General features: G+C 40.9%; 1 protein-coding gene across 1 annotated transcript in view; it reads right to left on the bottom strand.

The window, feature by feature from the left end:
- Positions 1-13,247, bottom strand: part of SLC4A7 (solute carrier family 4 member 7) — a 136,389-nt gene extending 123,142 nt beyond the window's left edge. The window contains exon 1 of the mRNA XM_007936274.2: positions 13,188-13,247. Within this exon, the coding sequence (XP_007934465.1) occupies positions 13,188-13,247 (60 nt within the window). The remainder of the gene's footprint in view (positions 1-13,187) is intronic.
- Positions 13,248-15,658: the final 2,411 nt, after the last annotated feature.

Below are 15,658 nucleotides of genomic sequence, written 5' to 3'. Positions count from 1 at the left end.
GAAGTATTAATATAAATAAAATACCCATTATTTTCCAACCATCAATTTAAATGTATTTAAAATTGATAAAAAATATCTTCAGCAAAATTTTCATTTGAATAATGTTTAACACCATTTGCCTAAAATTTTATCCTAAATTAAAAAAAAAAAAAAGTTAAAGTATTTGCTCAATATTCTCCCCTCAGTAGAACTAAGGTTACAAGGAACATTCTCTTCCACTGGCAGTCACACCAAAGTAGGAATCTTTTCTTAATGGTAACACCACAAATAAAAGCTGCGTAATTTATTACAATGACTAATGAAGAATTAACTAGAAGCCCATTCAACTTCAAATCTTATAAGATCATTACAGTATTCTAACATTCATTTATTGAACAAATATTGAATGTTTTTGACATGTCAAATCCTAGAATACACCTAGCTGAGCATATAGCAATGACGTAAATAAAATTTCTATATCAATCCTCAAGGAATCTGGAGGCAAAGAGGCAAATTTCATTGTCATACTTAATTTCCATAATATTAGGAACTTGATTCACAAAATTTCAGTAATAAAAGTTTTAGAGAAAAACTAATACAGTTAACTTAGAATTCTGAGGCAATCAGAGCTTTCAAGTATCATAAAAGTAAAATTATCTATTATGATTAATTTAAAATGGTACTAACAAACAAGTATCTTTGTTCATTTCAGACAACTGAGAAATGGATGACGAGGAACAAGCAGTGGTTTGGCCTCAACCATGGGTTCAAACCTCAGCTGAGCCTGTTACTAGCATGGCTAGATGTATTTTAGAAAATTTCGCCATCCCTGAATTCACATCCATAACATAGGGATGAAAAGTGATTAAATAATTTACACAGTAAAATACAAGTCACAAAGCATGCTTTCTCTAAAATGTTACTTACTTGTTCTTCATTAATCGGTTGCACAGCAAAGCCACAAAACTCTAAATCCTCAATTAGTTTTGCATCAATGTGAAAAACAAGACATTCTACCCAATCAAAGTGAAGATTAGAGAAGCATGGTAGCACCTTCAGTGGGGTTTCATTACTTCATCTGAAGTGCTAAAAAGTATCAGAATACCAGTGAGGTTTACACTCAAATATAAATGTAAAAATAAACTATTAACTATCTTTTCCAAACTATTAACTTCTTAAAATAGGCCAAATGGAAATCATTTGTCTTATTTTTATTAATTAGCTGAAACGAAGTGAGACACATTTTGCATGGAATATGTATAAAGACATAAGGAAACTATAAAGTATCTTTCCACAGTACTGCCTTATTGCACAATTCCAGGAGAAACCATGATACATTGTTGTCAGCAGCAGTAGGTCAGCTCCTCAATCATGGCGACCCTACACACAATGGAACAAAATGCTGCCTGGCTACATGCCATCCCCATGATCAGCTGCAGACTGAACCACTGTAACTCATAGGCTGATTTTCAGAAGTAGATTGCCAGACCTTTTTTCCTAATCTGTCTTAGTCTGGAAGCACCTCTGAAACCTGTTGAGCATCGTAACAGACAAGATCCCACTGATAAAGGCAGGTGGTGGCTGTGTAGAGGTGCAATGGCAAGAACTAAACATGAATCTCCTGCATAGAAAGTGAGAGAATTCTACCAATGAACTACCAATGGCACCTCAAGTAAATGGTGTCCCCCAGAAGCAAAAGCAGGAAAACAATGTAAATGGTAACCTCCTGCAATTCTGTCACAGTAATTTCAACAAATTTAATTAATATGGGAATTTTTTTCAAATATTTATGGTCTTCTACCTAACGATAAAAAGGACAAAGGGAATTTTTAAGTTTAAAAAAATGTAATTTTTATTGTTATTTAAATATACAAAGTATACACCAATGCAACAATTTCTACATGTGTAATTCAGTGATATTAATTACATTCAAGTTGTGCAACCATTCTCACCTTCCTTTCTGAATTGTTCCTCCCCCACTGATATAAACTCACTGCACCCTAAGCTTCCTACCTAAACTCTCTAGTTGCTGCTGTCAATTTTATGCCATGTAGAGAGCTCTTTAAAAGAGCACAATCCTCAAGTAAGCCATTCCTTACTAAGCTAAACTGTTGGTAGACTTAGAAGATTTGAAGGGATACTTTAGGTCTAAGGTTTAAAAATTATCTCAGGGCAATAGTTTTGAAGATTTATCCAACCTCAGTGGATGCAGACAGTCTGGATACCAGAATTTGAAATTCTGTTCCTCATTTTCCCCCCTTTTGATCAGGATTATGCTATAGAATTTTTGCTCAAAACATTCAGTAATCATAGCCAGACACCATCCAGTTCTTCTGGTCTCATGGCCAAAGGGGCAGCTGTTCCTGGAGACATGCATTCCATTCCCTCCATATTCTGGAACAGACATAGACACAGGGGGAAGAGAGACACCAAGGAACACCAGGGAATTCCTGGGGCTAATGACAAGAAAGGACTTCCCCTAGAAGCACACCCTAAATCTGGACTTCCAATGCCATCTGGGAGAAATAAATGTTTTTAAAAGAATAAATAAGTACATATATAACCAAGCAGTTACTTCCTTAAGCCTACACACTTCATGTATAACAACAGCACTCTCAGTCTCCTTCCATCTCCTGCCTTCCTTTTAAATCTCACTAATCTAAATCCCTGGATAGAAAGGGGTTTTAAGAAGAAAATTAAGACCTCAATAATGTGCAAACTCAAAATTCCCAAATGATCCATGCATTCAATGTTATAATTAAACATTCAATATCTTATTGTACTGATAAACGTGTATTAACATACCTTTGGTCTTTATGTGGGTACCTTCAGAACATTAAAAAAAACAGGTAATTTACATATATTTTTGCCTTTTTTAAAAAGTTATTCATCTCTCCCTCACGAAATATCAGCTGGCATGTCATCCCATGGCATAGAACAGTACACTGAATAGGTAATAATATAGGAGCATGGTTCAAAAATCAAAACTATGTCAAAGGTATACACTGACATTCTGCTCATACTCTATCCCTATTCCTGTTTCATGTCACCCTCTATGGCAACCATTTTTATTAGTTTCCTGTTTATCTTTCCAGTGTATATATGCTAGCAATAACAAATAATTACATAAGAGGCACCATACACTCATCATTTTTTTCATAGTTTGAGGATTTATGAAACCATGATGACCATCCAGACCCTATAAAATCCCTATTAAGAACCTCTATTTTAAAGCAGCTTTAACTAGATAGTGCTACATTGTCCATGGCATCATTAATATTCCAAACGTAGAAAAGAACCTAAGACTTTTCAGCAAAGCTAATGAAAAAAAAAGCAGAAAAATCACTACAAGGTATACCTTGGTGCAAAGTAAACAAAGTATACTCAAGGGATCATTTTTAACAATTAGTTATATCAAGCAAAGTGAATTCTATTAAATGTGAGAACTATTACTAGAGGTTATATTCTGACTTTTAACACTCGTGTCTTTTTATTTTAATAAATTTGATTCTTAAAATATTAAGAAAATGGGTCTTTAATTCATTTTACCAGGAGCTCTGGTGGCGTATTGCCTAAGGCATTTGACTATTAGTCGGAAGGCTGGCAGTTCAAACTCACCAGCCACTCCTCGGAAGGAATATTGGGCTATCTACTTCCGCAGAGATACCTACCGCCTCAGAAACCCAAGGAGGGGTCACTATGAGTCGGATCTGACTTGAAGGCAGTGAGTTTTTTCAATACAATATGAAATATTAACATCAAGGATTTTTAGGATACAATATATTTCACATTTGACAACAACATCTACTAGAAATAAAATACTTCTACAAATATGAATGGGACAATGTAAATTTCCAAGAGAAAGAAGAAAGTATTCTGAGAATTTTAAAAGTAGATAAAAGATTCTCCAGATACAATTATAATAAATCGAAGGAAAGGATTAGGAGAGAAGTATTAACTTCGAAAGGTGATGTATCCCATGGACACCATATCTGCTTCTGCGGACAGGGCCCTATAGAAGGGCATCCAGAGAAGGCCAGTGAGGACTGAAGCCCAGCCCAGGCTACTGTCATCAAGCCCTGTGCTAAGGTTTGCAAATCGGGTAGTATACTGCCTAAGGCACTTGACTGCTAACCAAAAGGTTGGTGGTTCAAACCCACCAGCCACTCCTTGGGAGGAAAGTTGGGCGATCTACTTCCATTTCCGCCTCAGAAACCCAAGGAGGGGTGGCTATGAGTCAGGTCCAACTCCAGGGCACATAACAACAAAGGGCACTACGTCCTTTGTAATTCATACAAAAGCAGAGTACATCCTACTACCCACCTTTCCCTGACAAGATTTCTTCCCCAACCCTCCACACAAACACAAACACACACACTCACAAACTTAATAAAGATGTTTTCTAGGTCAAGATAATAAAGCTGTCCCTCCATATCCCCAGGTTCCAAGACCCACAGCAGACACAAAAATCCAAGGATCCTCAAGTTCCTCGTATAAAATGCCATGTTGTTTTTCAGTGTCATCAAGTTGGTTACAACTCACAGTGACCCTGACCCCATGTACAACAGAACAAAACACTCCCTGGTCCTGTGCCTTCCTCACAACTGGTGCTATGTTGGAGCCCACTGTTTCAGCCCCGGTGTCAATCCATCTAGTTGAGGGTCTTCCTCTTTTTTTTTTTTTTAACCGATCTCTACTTTACCAAGCATGACAGCCTTCTCCAGGGACTGGTCACTTCAGATACGGTGAGACAAAGTCTCACCATCCTCAACTGTAAGAAGTATTCCAGCTGTACTCCTTCCAAGACAAATTTGCTCACTCTTCTGGAAGTCTATGGTATAGTCAACACCATAATTCAAAGGCATCAATTCTTCTTCAGTCTTCCTTGTTCCTGGTCCTGCTTTCGCATGCATACGAGGCAATTAACAATACCATGCCTTGGGTCAGACACACCTCAGTCATCAAAGTGACATCTCTGAATGCATAGTATTTGCATATAACCTCATATACTTTAAATCACCTCTAGATTATTTACAATACCTAATAAAATGTAAATGATGTGTAAATAAGTTTAGCCCGTCCTAGCTTCTGAAGGATTGTTTTGACTACTTAATCACTTTTTTTTTTCCACCAAGTATTTTTGTTCCACTGAGCAGTTGAATCCAAGGCTGTAGAACTCGCAGATAAGGTGGGCCAACTGTACCTCAGTGGTCTAGGTGCAATACAATGGAAAATTCTAATTTAAATACTTCTTTACAGAAAAGTAACTTTTCTTTTTCTTTTTTAAATTATGATTTGGGTAAAAATTTACAGAGTAAATTCACTGTCCATACAGCAGTTTACATACACTTTGTCTCATCACATTTACAATTTACCCCAATGCAACAGCTCCCTTCCCACTTCCTCCTGATATTTATGTCTTCCTTGTGTCCATCCTTCCATGCACTTCTGCCCCCTGAGCTGTCTCCCTGTGCATAAGGAGCCCTTCTTTCTCCCCATGATTGTTCTCTCCACGGAGTGTATCTACCCTCAAGTAAATGTTCAACTCCCGTGCTTGTCTTTTCTTTGGCTGGAAGCCACAGGTGTGGGTTCAATTCCAGACCTGAAGGGCAGCAAGGGACCATAGACTCAGTGGTTCCACCAGGCTCTATCAGACCAGCAAACCTGGTCCCCACCGCCACCTTTTTTTTTTTTTCCAAATGATTTTGAGTTTTGTTCCACATTGTTCTCCCTCTCTATCCAGGATCTCCTACATAGATCCCCCTCCAAGTGGTTGACAGTGGTAGCTAGGCACCATCTAGTTCTTCTGGTCTCATAGTCACATAGGCTGCGGATTGCATGGTGTACTAGTCATTAGGACTAATTCTTCCCATGAATCTTTGGTTTTCTTCATTCCTCTTTGCTCTGGATGAGGAGAGACCCATCATTGAATCTAGATGGCTGCTTGCACGCTTTTAAGATCCCAGTCACTACTCGCCAAAGTAGGAGGTGGAACAATGGTCTGTGAAGTATATTATGCCAATTGAGCTTGATGTTCCCTGCGACTATAGTCCCAAGCCCACAGGTTCAACTACTCATTCCCTCTGGGTAGATGGCTGTGACCAAGAAGTGACTACAATCTTGCCCCTTGTCAGCTCTACTATATACCTGGGAATTCAGATCATATGGACACTGTTATAGGACCACTGTCTGCCAACCCTATACATGGTCTTGGGTACACTTCCCACTTCATAGATGTACCTAATAGTTCAGCCTGTCCGCCTATCTATTCTTCTGTATACTCATGTTTGCCTTCACTGACAACACAGTACTATATGTGCAAAAGGGTTCATCTTTGTTGTCTGTACCTCCCATGTATCTCTCTCTGTCTTCCTCTTTCTCAATGCCACCATGTTGATCACTCACATTTGGTACATTGCCCTTCTCTTCACTCAAATCAATACTTATCTCTACCTAGCTAACAGTATTCCCTACCGTCACCTCCCACCCCTGGTAACCAACAAAGAAAATTTTCTTCCATATAGAAACTTTTCCTTGCCTTTTACAATAACGGACTAATACAATATATGTCCTTCTGTTACTTATTTCACTCAGCATAATGTCCTCCAAGTTCATCCATGTTATGTGATGTTTTACAGAGTCTACGTTATACTTTAGGGTTGCATAGTATTCCATTGTGTGTATGTACCAAAGTTTGGTTATCCATTCCCCAGTTGATGGACACCTAGGTTGTTTCCATCTTTTGGCTATTGTAAATAGTGCTGTAATGAACATGGGTGGGCATATGTCTGTTCTTGTCATGGCTCTCACTTCTTTAGGATATATACCTAGTAATGGAATGGCTGAGTCAAAGGGTATTTCTAATTTCAACTCTTTATGATATCGCCATACTGCTTTCCACAGTGGGTGTACCATTTTACAATCCCACCAGCAGTGTATGAGAGTTCCAATCTCTCTACATCCTAGGGAGCATTTGTTATTTTGTGTCTTGTTGAACTTTGCTACTAGTGCTGGAGCAAGATGGAATCTCACTGTTGTTTTGATTTTCATCTCTCTAAATGGGGAGCTCTGGTAGCATAGTGGCTAAGACACTTGCCTGCTAACCAGACGGCTGGCGGTTCAAACCCGCCAGCCACTCCTCAGAAGGAAGGTTGGGCAATCCTACTTCCGTAGTGATACCGCCTCGGTAACCCAAGGAGGCGTCGCTATGAGTCGGGTTTGACTCGACGGCACATAACAACAACAACAACAATGGCTAATGATCGTGAGCATCAGAAAATTAACTGTTTCTTAAAGAACTATTTTTAATGGAAACATCTCCAGAACTACCATGGTACTCAATGGGAGGAGAGTCTACTATATTTAAATTTGTTTTACTCCTATTCTTATTGAACATACCAGTTTTGTTTTTTTTTTAATTTTATTGTGATTTCAGTGAAAGTTTACAGAGCAAATTCACCTTCCATACAGTTCACATACTTTGTCTCATGACAATGACTGCAATCTCCCATAATGCAACAGCTCCCCTCTCACTTCCTCCCCATAGCCATCTCCTTTCTGTGTCCACCCCTCCATGTATTCCTGCCCCGAGCTGTCTCCCTGTGCATACACAGCCCTTCTAATCTCCCACGATTGTTCTCTCCAAGGAGTGTATCTACCTAGCATAAATGTTCACCTCATATGCCTATCTTTGGTTTGGCTAGAAGCCAAAGGAGTGGGTTCAATTCCAGAAGGGCAGCTAGGGGCCATAGTCTCAGTGGTTCCACCAGGCTCTATCAGACCAGGAAACCGGGTCTCCCCCTATTCCCCCCCACCAATGATTTTGAGTTTTGTTCCATATTGTTCTCCCACTCTATCCAGTATCTCCTACATAGATTCCCCCTCCAAGTGGCTGATAGTGGTAGCATGGCACCATCTAGTTCTTCTGGTCTCATAGCAGTGAATATAGCAGTTTTTAAAGTAAGATTTTTGTTTAAGTATTTTTGGTATTTTTCTAGAGGAACAGTATTAAACTGAAAACATTCTGTACACTAAAGAAAACAAGCACAAAAGATTCAAATGTTAATTACGCATCATATTAAACTATGAGGGAAAAAAGATAAGTATCTTTTTTTTTTCCTTTCTGTCATACTCTTTTGAGAAACCATTCTACTCCCCTTCTATAACAAAATAGAGTATCAGTATTTTCCAAGTGCAAATCCACTTGCAAAGATACATCCATTTCTCAAATTCCCAATCAGAAATGATACACAATTCAATAGCTTTTCCAAACTGCAGTCTGGGAAAAGAAGCAATTCAATTCTAGAGCCCAGAGAGATGTGACAGTGTCACTCAAATGAGAGTAGCCCACATAAGATTCCCTGAAAAAGCAAAAATGCATAAAGAATCTTTAAAACATTAAAGTATCTTTTTTATTTCATTATGAAAAGGATTTGTTTTACCCTTCATTTTGCTACTGTGCCCTGACAAAAATAAAAATGAAAGTAAAAACTGTTCAAATACACTTAATAAAATCCAAACTATGGATTAAGAAAAAATAAAATGCTTTAAAATAACCTCTTTGGAGGATATTTGAAAATTTGCTTACAACAGCCATACTAACCCTGTCTGCACTGGCAGATCTGCCCCAGACAAAATGTCAATCTATCTCATAAGCACATTACTTTCTAAAACTGAGTACTGGGGGGTGTCACTTTCAAAGCATAGCAGTCATTTTAAAATGACTAGTCTATGGAAAGAAGGCATTATTAATTTAAACAGCCTAGCACTACTCTAGTTGGCTACCTCTGTGCACTGACAAACACTAACACAACACTCTGCCAGCCACAGACCTCTTCGTAGTTTGTAATCATTATCATCACAATAATCCAAAAAGTCTCCTCACGTTGCAAAATTCAATAGCACCTAACAAAATACATAAGGTTGTCTGCTAAATAAAAATAGAGACAAATTTCATTATATACATGAATGCTGAAGCCACCTGCTTTGACTAGCGAACAAAAATTCTTTCATTCAAAAGGAGGCTAATTGCACTTTTCCATCTATATACAGCCCACTGATCTTTGTTGCTCATACTTGCTATTGTTAAACTGAAAATAGTGTATGGATAAAAAGTTATACATAAAAGACTCTATAGTCAGTAAGAGAAGCTATAATATAAATCAAAAGCCACGATGATCTAAGATTAACCTATAATATTAACCCACACCTATATGCTTCTTTGTATAAAATGACCCATTTTATCAGTTGCAGATTCAGTCTAACCACTTTACGATCAAATTTGTGGTAATCTTACAGTAAGAAAGAGGGGGAGGGAAAGAGGAAGAAAAACAACCCATTACAGGATGTTGACAAGTAATCTACCCAAATTTTAGAATACACTGGTTAGCTCACCTTATACCCACTGAAAAAATAAACCAGGTTCCTCTAACACCAGGTTGCTCTGGCTTTCGATTTTAATCTACTCAAACGACAGGAGTCTTGTGTAACAAACTATTTTAATTTTCATATCCTAAGCTCTCTTAGGATTCTGGTGGTGTAGTGGTTAAAGCATTTGGCTGCTAACCAAAAGGTCAGCAGTTCATATCCACTAGTGGCTCCAGGGGAAAAAGATGAGGCAGTCTGCTTCCATAAAGATTTACAGCCTTGGAAATACTATGGGGCAGTTCTACTCTGTCCTAAAATGGGTCTCTATGAGTCGGAATCAACTGGAAGGCAACAGGTTAAGCTCTCTTTAAAAAAAAAACTGTGTACCTCTCAATCTCAATTACAGAGAAAACAGTTTTCAATCCAATTCAATTGTACTGCAGTTTCACTTGGAGAGATAACAGATTTGCTGTCTCTCCCTTTAGTGCCAACTGCATGGACTGTGGCCAAACTTAGCAAGAATAAGATAAAAAGGTAACTGAAATCCTGGTAATATGCCTGTTGTTGTTGTTGTTATTTGCCGTTGAGTCGGCACCAACTCATAGCGACCCCTCCTTGGGTTTCCGAGGCAGTATCACTACGGAAGTAGGATTGCCCAACCTTCCTTCCGGGTAATATGCCTGGGATACCTAATCTCTAGAACTATCAATAATTAATCACAGTTACCCGAAAGCATTCACTTTATGCTTACTTGGATCCACAAAAACACTTACATTTGACAATCACCACTGAATTCATACTGGACTATTTATATTTTTCATTCATTCTAATAATTACAAAAATATTTCTTATAGAATCATGAAAATGTTGTCACTGGTACCCACAAATGGAGTTAGTAGGAATGCTACAATTGTATTCACTCCACATGCCAAAAAAAAGTTCAGTGAGGGCAGGACTCTCTGCCTTATATGTCTACATCCCTTGTGCCTGGATCCATAATAAAAACTTTAGAATGAATGATGTAACAACAAACTTTATGGAACTACTCCCAAATCTTCATTGGTAAGAGAATCATGTTAAATTATGTCTGCTTAAAAGAAAGATCATTTACTAAAACTTGGATTTAACCAATACTAGAAAATAAAACACTTCAAATCAATTCTAAGTGAGGCCTACAATGATGAATTTTTGTAACCAAGCAAAACGAAATAGTATTTTTGTAGGATGAATGACTTCCTTCTATCCCAGTATCATGATCAGTGAAAACTATCAAGAAAACTGAAAAATCAGCAAGAATTTTAGGAGTTAAGGAAATCTTAGAGCCTAAATTATAAAACAGATGGGCTTAATTTTCAGAGTAATATAGACTGCTACCAATTTATTCAAAATGTTTGCATAATTACAAATCTAAGTATTTCATGAATATTAATTTTATCCTACTTCTTAGGATATCTAAGCAGTCTGCTATGAGTTAGAGAAAAATTATGGCTGGCAAGTACTTTCTTGATTTTCATTTACTATAAGAAACTGAAGGAGCTCTGGTAGCATAGTGCCTAAGGCACTGGACTGTTAACCAGAAGGCTGGCGGTCCAAACTCACCAGCCACTCCTCGGAAGGAAGGTTGGGCATTCCTACTTCAGTAGTGATACTGCCTCGGAAACCCAAGGAGGGGTTGCTGTGAGTCGGAGCGACTCAATGGCAAATAACAACAACATGAAACTGAGCAAGAAAAGATCTAACTTTGTCAATGTCAATGGTTCCTCTCTTCTGTTTTTAAGTCAGAATGATCCTACACTTACTTCAACCCAGTTTCATTGCATTCCCATTCTATTTTTAGACTGTACTTGTATTTCTTATTGTATGATTCCTATTATTGATCTCCATGTTTAGTGTAGCTAAACAGTATTCAAGTTTCCCAAAGATTTAGCAGCTATATCCTTCTTCCAAAGTGTTCCTCCATCATCAATAACATGTTGTTGTTGTTATGTGCCATTGAGTTGGACCCATCTCAAAGACACCCCTCCTTGGGTTTCCGAAGCGGTATCACTACAGAAGTAGATTGCCCAACCTTCCTTCCGAGGAGTGGCTGGTGGGTTTGAACTGCCAGCCTTCTGGTAGGCAGTCAAGTGCCTTATGCACTATGCTACCAGAGCTCTTCATCAACAACACAGTGCTTGCTAATCCCTGTGTCATTGGTCTCCCTCACTTGAATGTTGGTCTATTTAGGCAGTGCTGGTTCTGTCTTGTTGGACACTACAGAAGAGGGTTTCTAAACAATTGTTAGCACAACGAATGAATGAATAATTCTAGAGAGCAATGACCTTACCATACTCTTCTTCTACAAGCTAAGGAGGCGATCAAAACTTGTGAACATATCATATCCTACCCAATTTTATGAAAACTAAGATTCTCTTCACTGTTCTGAACTGAAAATATGCAAACAAATTCAAGCACTGACAACACTGTATTTGATACACACTATGAGATAAGGTGCTAAAAGCACACTCAAAAACAGTTTTATTCAAAGACCACACAAAGAACTACAGAAGATTCCTTAGGACCAGTTTCCAGTATTCCATTACCCTCATTGCCAACGATCTTCTCACTATCCCTCTTCTAAATAACTTCACTGTCTGGAGACTCAGTTTTCCTCATTTGTTTTGAAAACTTACAGGTGAACATAGAGAAATAAGAAATGACTACTCACCAAGGTCTGAAAATAAAAAATAAAAAGATAGGGAGGGCTGGCATTTAAGGGCAAGTCTTGAATAAAAACACATGGAAAGCAATTTTCCTGTTAGTTGTGGAAGGCTGGAAAATTTTCACTGCAAGCTTCTCTCCTTTGCTGGTCACAGAGTAAGAACTGGAAGTAGGAAAATTTATAACACCTCCATGTCCTTTGAGTCACAAACTAGGAAGAGAGAAGAGGATCACAATTCTGCGGCACATGTACTCCACAAAAAGCAGGAAGTCATTTCTTGGGCATAAGCCACTCGTCCAGATTCATCAACCTAAATGGAAAACACTGGCTTTTTCATAGCCCACCATCACACCCTTCTAACCTTGAAGCCAAAGCCAGTCTCACCAGGAAACGCATTTTCTGCTAGGCTGATGCAGAACAGCAGCACGGAGGACTCAGGACACCTTCCTCTTTCTACTTGGCCTGCGGCTGAAGGATACTCCTCTGGCTCTCACCCAAAGAGGACGCGGGCCAAGCAGAGCCAGCAGTGAAAAGCAGCCTTGGCTGCAAAGGAAGGCGGCTCGTCCACGCGGCCGGAGAACTCACCGAACAAAGCACACCGCGCACCGGGTGAGAGACGCGGAAAGAAGGGGAAAGAGTCACACCAGTTCTTCACCACTGCCTGAAGCTAAAGACAGGTGGAGCCGCGGTCCTCCTTAAAGGGAGAAGAAAGATGGGTTTTCGAGGGGCTAATCGGAACTCCAGAGCCAAGGCAACCGGAACCGGGACCCCGGCTGTCGAGAGAACGCCAGGAATTAAGAGAGGCGAGCGCTGCGGAAAGAAAGGAAGGGATGGTCGAGGTCACAGGCGGCCGACCCCTGCTGGGGGTGCCGAGGTCTCATCTGAGCCGTGGCAAGGATGCCCTGGGTGCGCTACTGGCCGTCCCCACTCCGGCCTCCCCGGCGCCGCCGCCACCCGCCCTCTCTCCCCCGCGCCCCAGGCGACCACACAAAGGGGATGGTGAGGCGCGCCGGCCGCCGGGAGGCAGAGGGGCGCCGGGCCGGGGAAGAGGTGGCCGAACTGCTCAATCCGCCGCGCCTCTGTCTTTGTCTATTTCGCCCCACGCACCCCTACCCCCCGAGGAGCCCCGCCGTGCCCTCACCCTGCTCGTTACCCGGGTGAGTAGCGGTCTCATCTGCTCGCCGGCCCCATCCGCCTCCATGGCCGGCTGGCCAGCCCGCGGCGGCCGCTACGGTGCTGCCCCGCGCGGTCCGCCCGCAGCCGCAGCCGAGAACCCGGCGCGCTAGGGAGACACGAATATGCGACCGAGCGCGAGAACGCGCGAGCGTGGAGCGAACGGCGCGCGGGGCAAACGTGTGTGCGCGGCGGCCACGGGCTGGCAATCACACAGGAGTGTGGCCACGGCGTGGAACGTGGAGCGAGAACTGAGCGAGCTAGGGGACGCGGCGGCGGAGGAGGAGAAAGTCGCGTAAGAGCCAAGGGGTGGAGCCCCACATCATGACGCGCACAGCTCCGGGTAAGACCCGGACACGCCCCCTCGCCCCACCTCCCCCTGTCACGCCCCTTGCCAGTTTGGTACTGCGAGTCTTCTCCGAACGTCAACTGGCCCTGCCGGGAGGCCACCCAAGGGTGGGGCGGGAGGGAGGACGGACGGGCACATGTCCTAGCCAATCAGCAGCTCACAGGGTTCAGTGTTTCCCCGCCTCTTCAACAGGAAGCCCCTCCCCTTTTTGTAAAATCTTAACTGACTTAAACTCAGCGTCTGACCCGTTTTTCGAGTTGGAATTTCCTTTGATGGTTGGTAGTGGGGAAGGGGACACTTATCGCCCCTGACTCCTAACCACGTTCTTTAGAGGGAGGTTGAAAGAGAGAAGAAAAGGAGGTCACAGTGCCCTTGATCCCTTTCAAGAACGCTCTAGGAACCTTAAAAGCAACCGATGGCTCTTCACGACTTCTGCAAGTTTCTTTCCTCTCAGTAGACAAAAACCCCAAGTCAGGGCCAGTGAACGAGTGGGCACACCTGACCACGTATACTTGTGTGCTAGCCCCCCTGACCAGTCACTACAGCGGCCTCCACTCTCTTGTGTCCACCCTATGAGATACCTTTCAGATTTCAGCATCTGTTCAGGGAATGAAGATGGTATCTGCCTCACTGGGTGGGTCACTGAAGATTTAAGTGGATTTCTGTCAGTGAATTGCCAAGCAAATAGCATGTTTACTATAATCATTATTGTTTACAAGATTCTCGTGTATTTGGTAAGGATAAAAGGTTTAGCTGAGAAGGGCTGAGACTGTGCTGTGGAAGAACACTATACATAAATATATAAATAATATACAGGAGCTGACTGTGGAGCAGACCATTAACTGCTCATATGAAAGTTCAAGTTGAAGCTGAAGACAAAACAAGTCCACAAAAGCCAAAATATGACCATGATTATATCCCTCCTGAATTTAGAGACCATCTAAAGAACAGATTTGATGCATTGAACACCAATGACTGAAAACCAGAGGAATAGTGGGATGACTTCAAGAACATCATCCATGAAGAAAGCAAAAGGTCATTAAAAAGACAGGAAAGGAAGAAAAGACCAAAATGGATGTCAGAAGAGACTCTGAAACTTGCCCTTGAATGAAGAGTAGTTAAAGCAAATGGAAGAAATGACAAGATAAAAGAGCTGAATGTTGTTGTTGTTGTTATGTGCCGTCGAGTCGGCCCCGACTCATAGCGACCCCTCCTTGGGTTTCCGAGGCAGTATCACTACGGAAGTAGGATTGCCCAACCTTCCTTCCAAGGAGTGGCTGAATAGAAGATTTCAAAGAGCAGCTTGAGAACACAAAGTTATTATAATGAATGTGCAAAGATCTGGAGTTAGAAAACCAAAAGAGAAGAACACGCTTGGCATTTTTCAAGCTGGAAGAACTGAAAAAAAAATTCAAGCCTCAAGTTACAATATTGAAAGATTCTATGGGCAAAATATTGAATGATGCAGGAAGCATCAAAAGAAGATGGAAGGAATACACAGAGTCACTGTACCAAAAAGAACTGGTTGATCTTCATCCATTTCAGGAGGTGGCATATGTTCAAAAACCAATGGTATTGAAGGAAGAGGTCAAAGCTGCACTGAAAGAATTGGTGAAGAACAAGGCTCCAGGAATTGATAGAATACCCATTGAGATGTTTCAACAAATGGATACCCCACTGGAGGCACTCACTTGGTTATGCCAAGAGATTTGGAAGACAACTACCTAGCTAACTGACTGAAAGAGATCTATATTTGTATCCATTCCAAAGGGGTGATCCCACAGAATATGGAAATCATTGGACAATATTATTAATATCACACAGAAGTAAAATCATGCTGAAGATAATTAAAAAATGCTTGGAGCAGTATATTGACAGGGAACTTTCAGAAATGTAATAGATTCAAAAGAGGACATGGAAGAAGAGATATCATTGCTGATGTCAGATGGATCATGGCTGAAAGCAAAGAATACCAGAAAGATGTTTGCTTGTGTTTTATTGACTATGCAAAAGCATTCAATTATGTGGATCATAAAAAATTATGGATAACATCAAGAAGAATGGAAATTCCAGAACACTTGATTGTACAT

Source organism: Orycteropus afer, unplaced genomic scaffold (genome assembly GCF_000298275.1).
Source record: "Orycteropus afer afer isolate SDZICR_OR568_19922 unplaced genomic scaffold, OryAfe1.0 scaffold00003, whole genome shotgun sequence".
Taxonomy (NCBI): domain Eukaryota; kingdom Metazoa; phylum Chordata; class Mammalia; order Tubulidentata; family Orycteropodidae; genus Orycteropus; species Orycteropus afer.
This window is presented reverse-complemented; position numbering and strand designations above follow the sequence as displayed.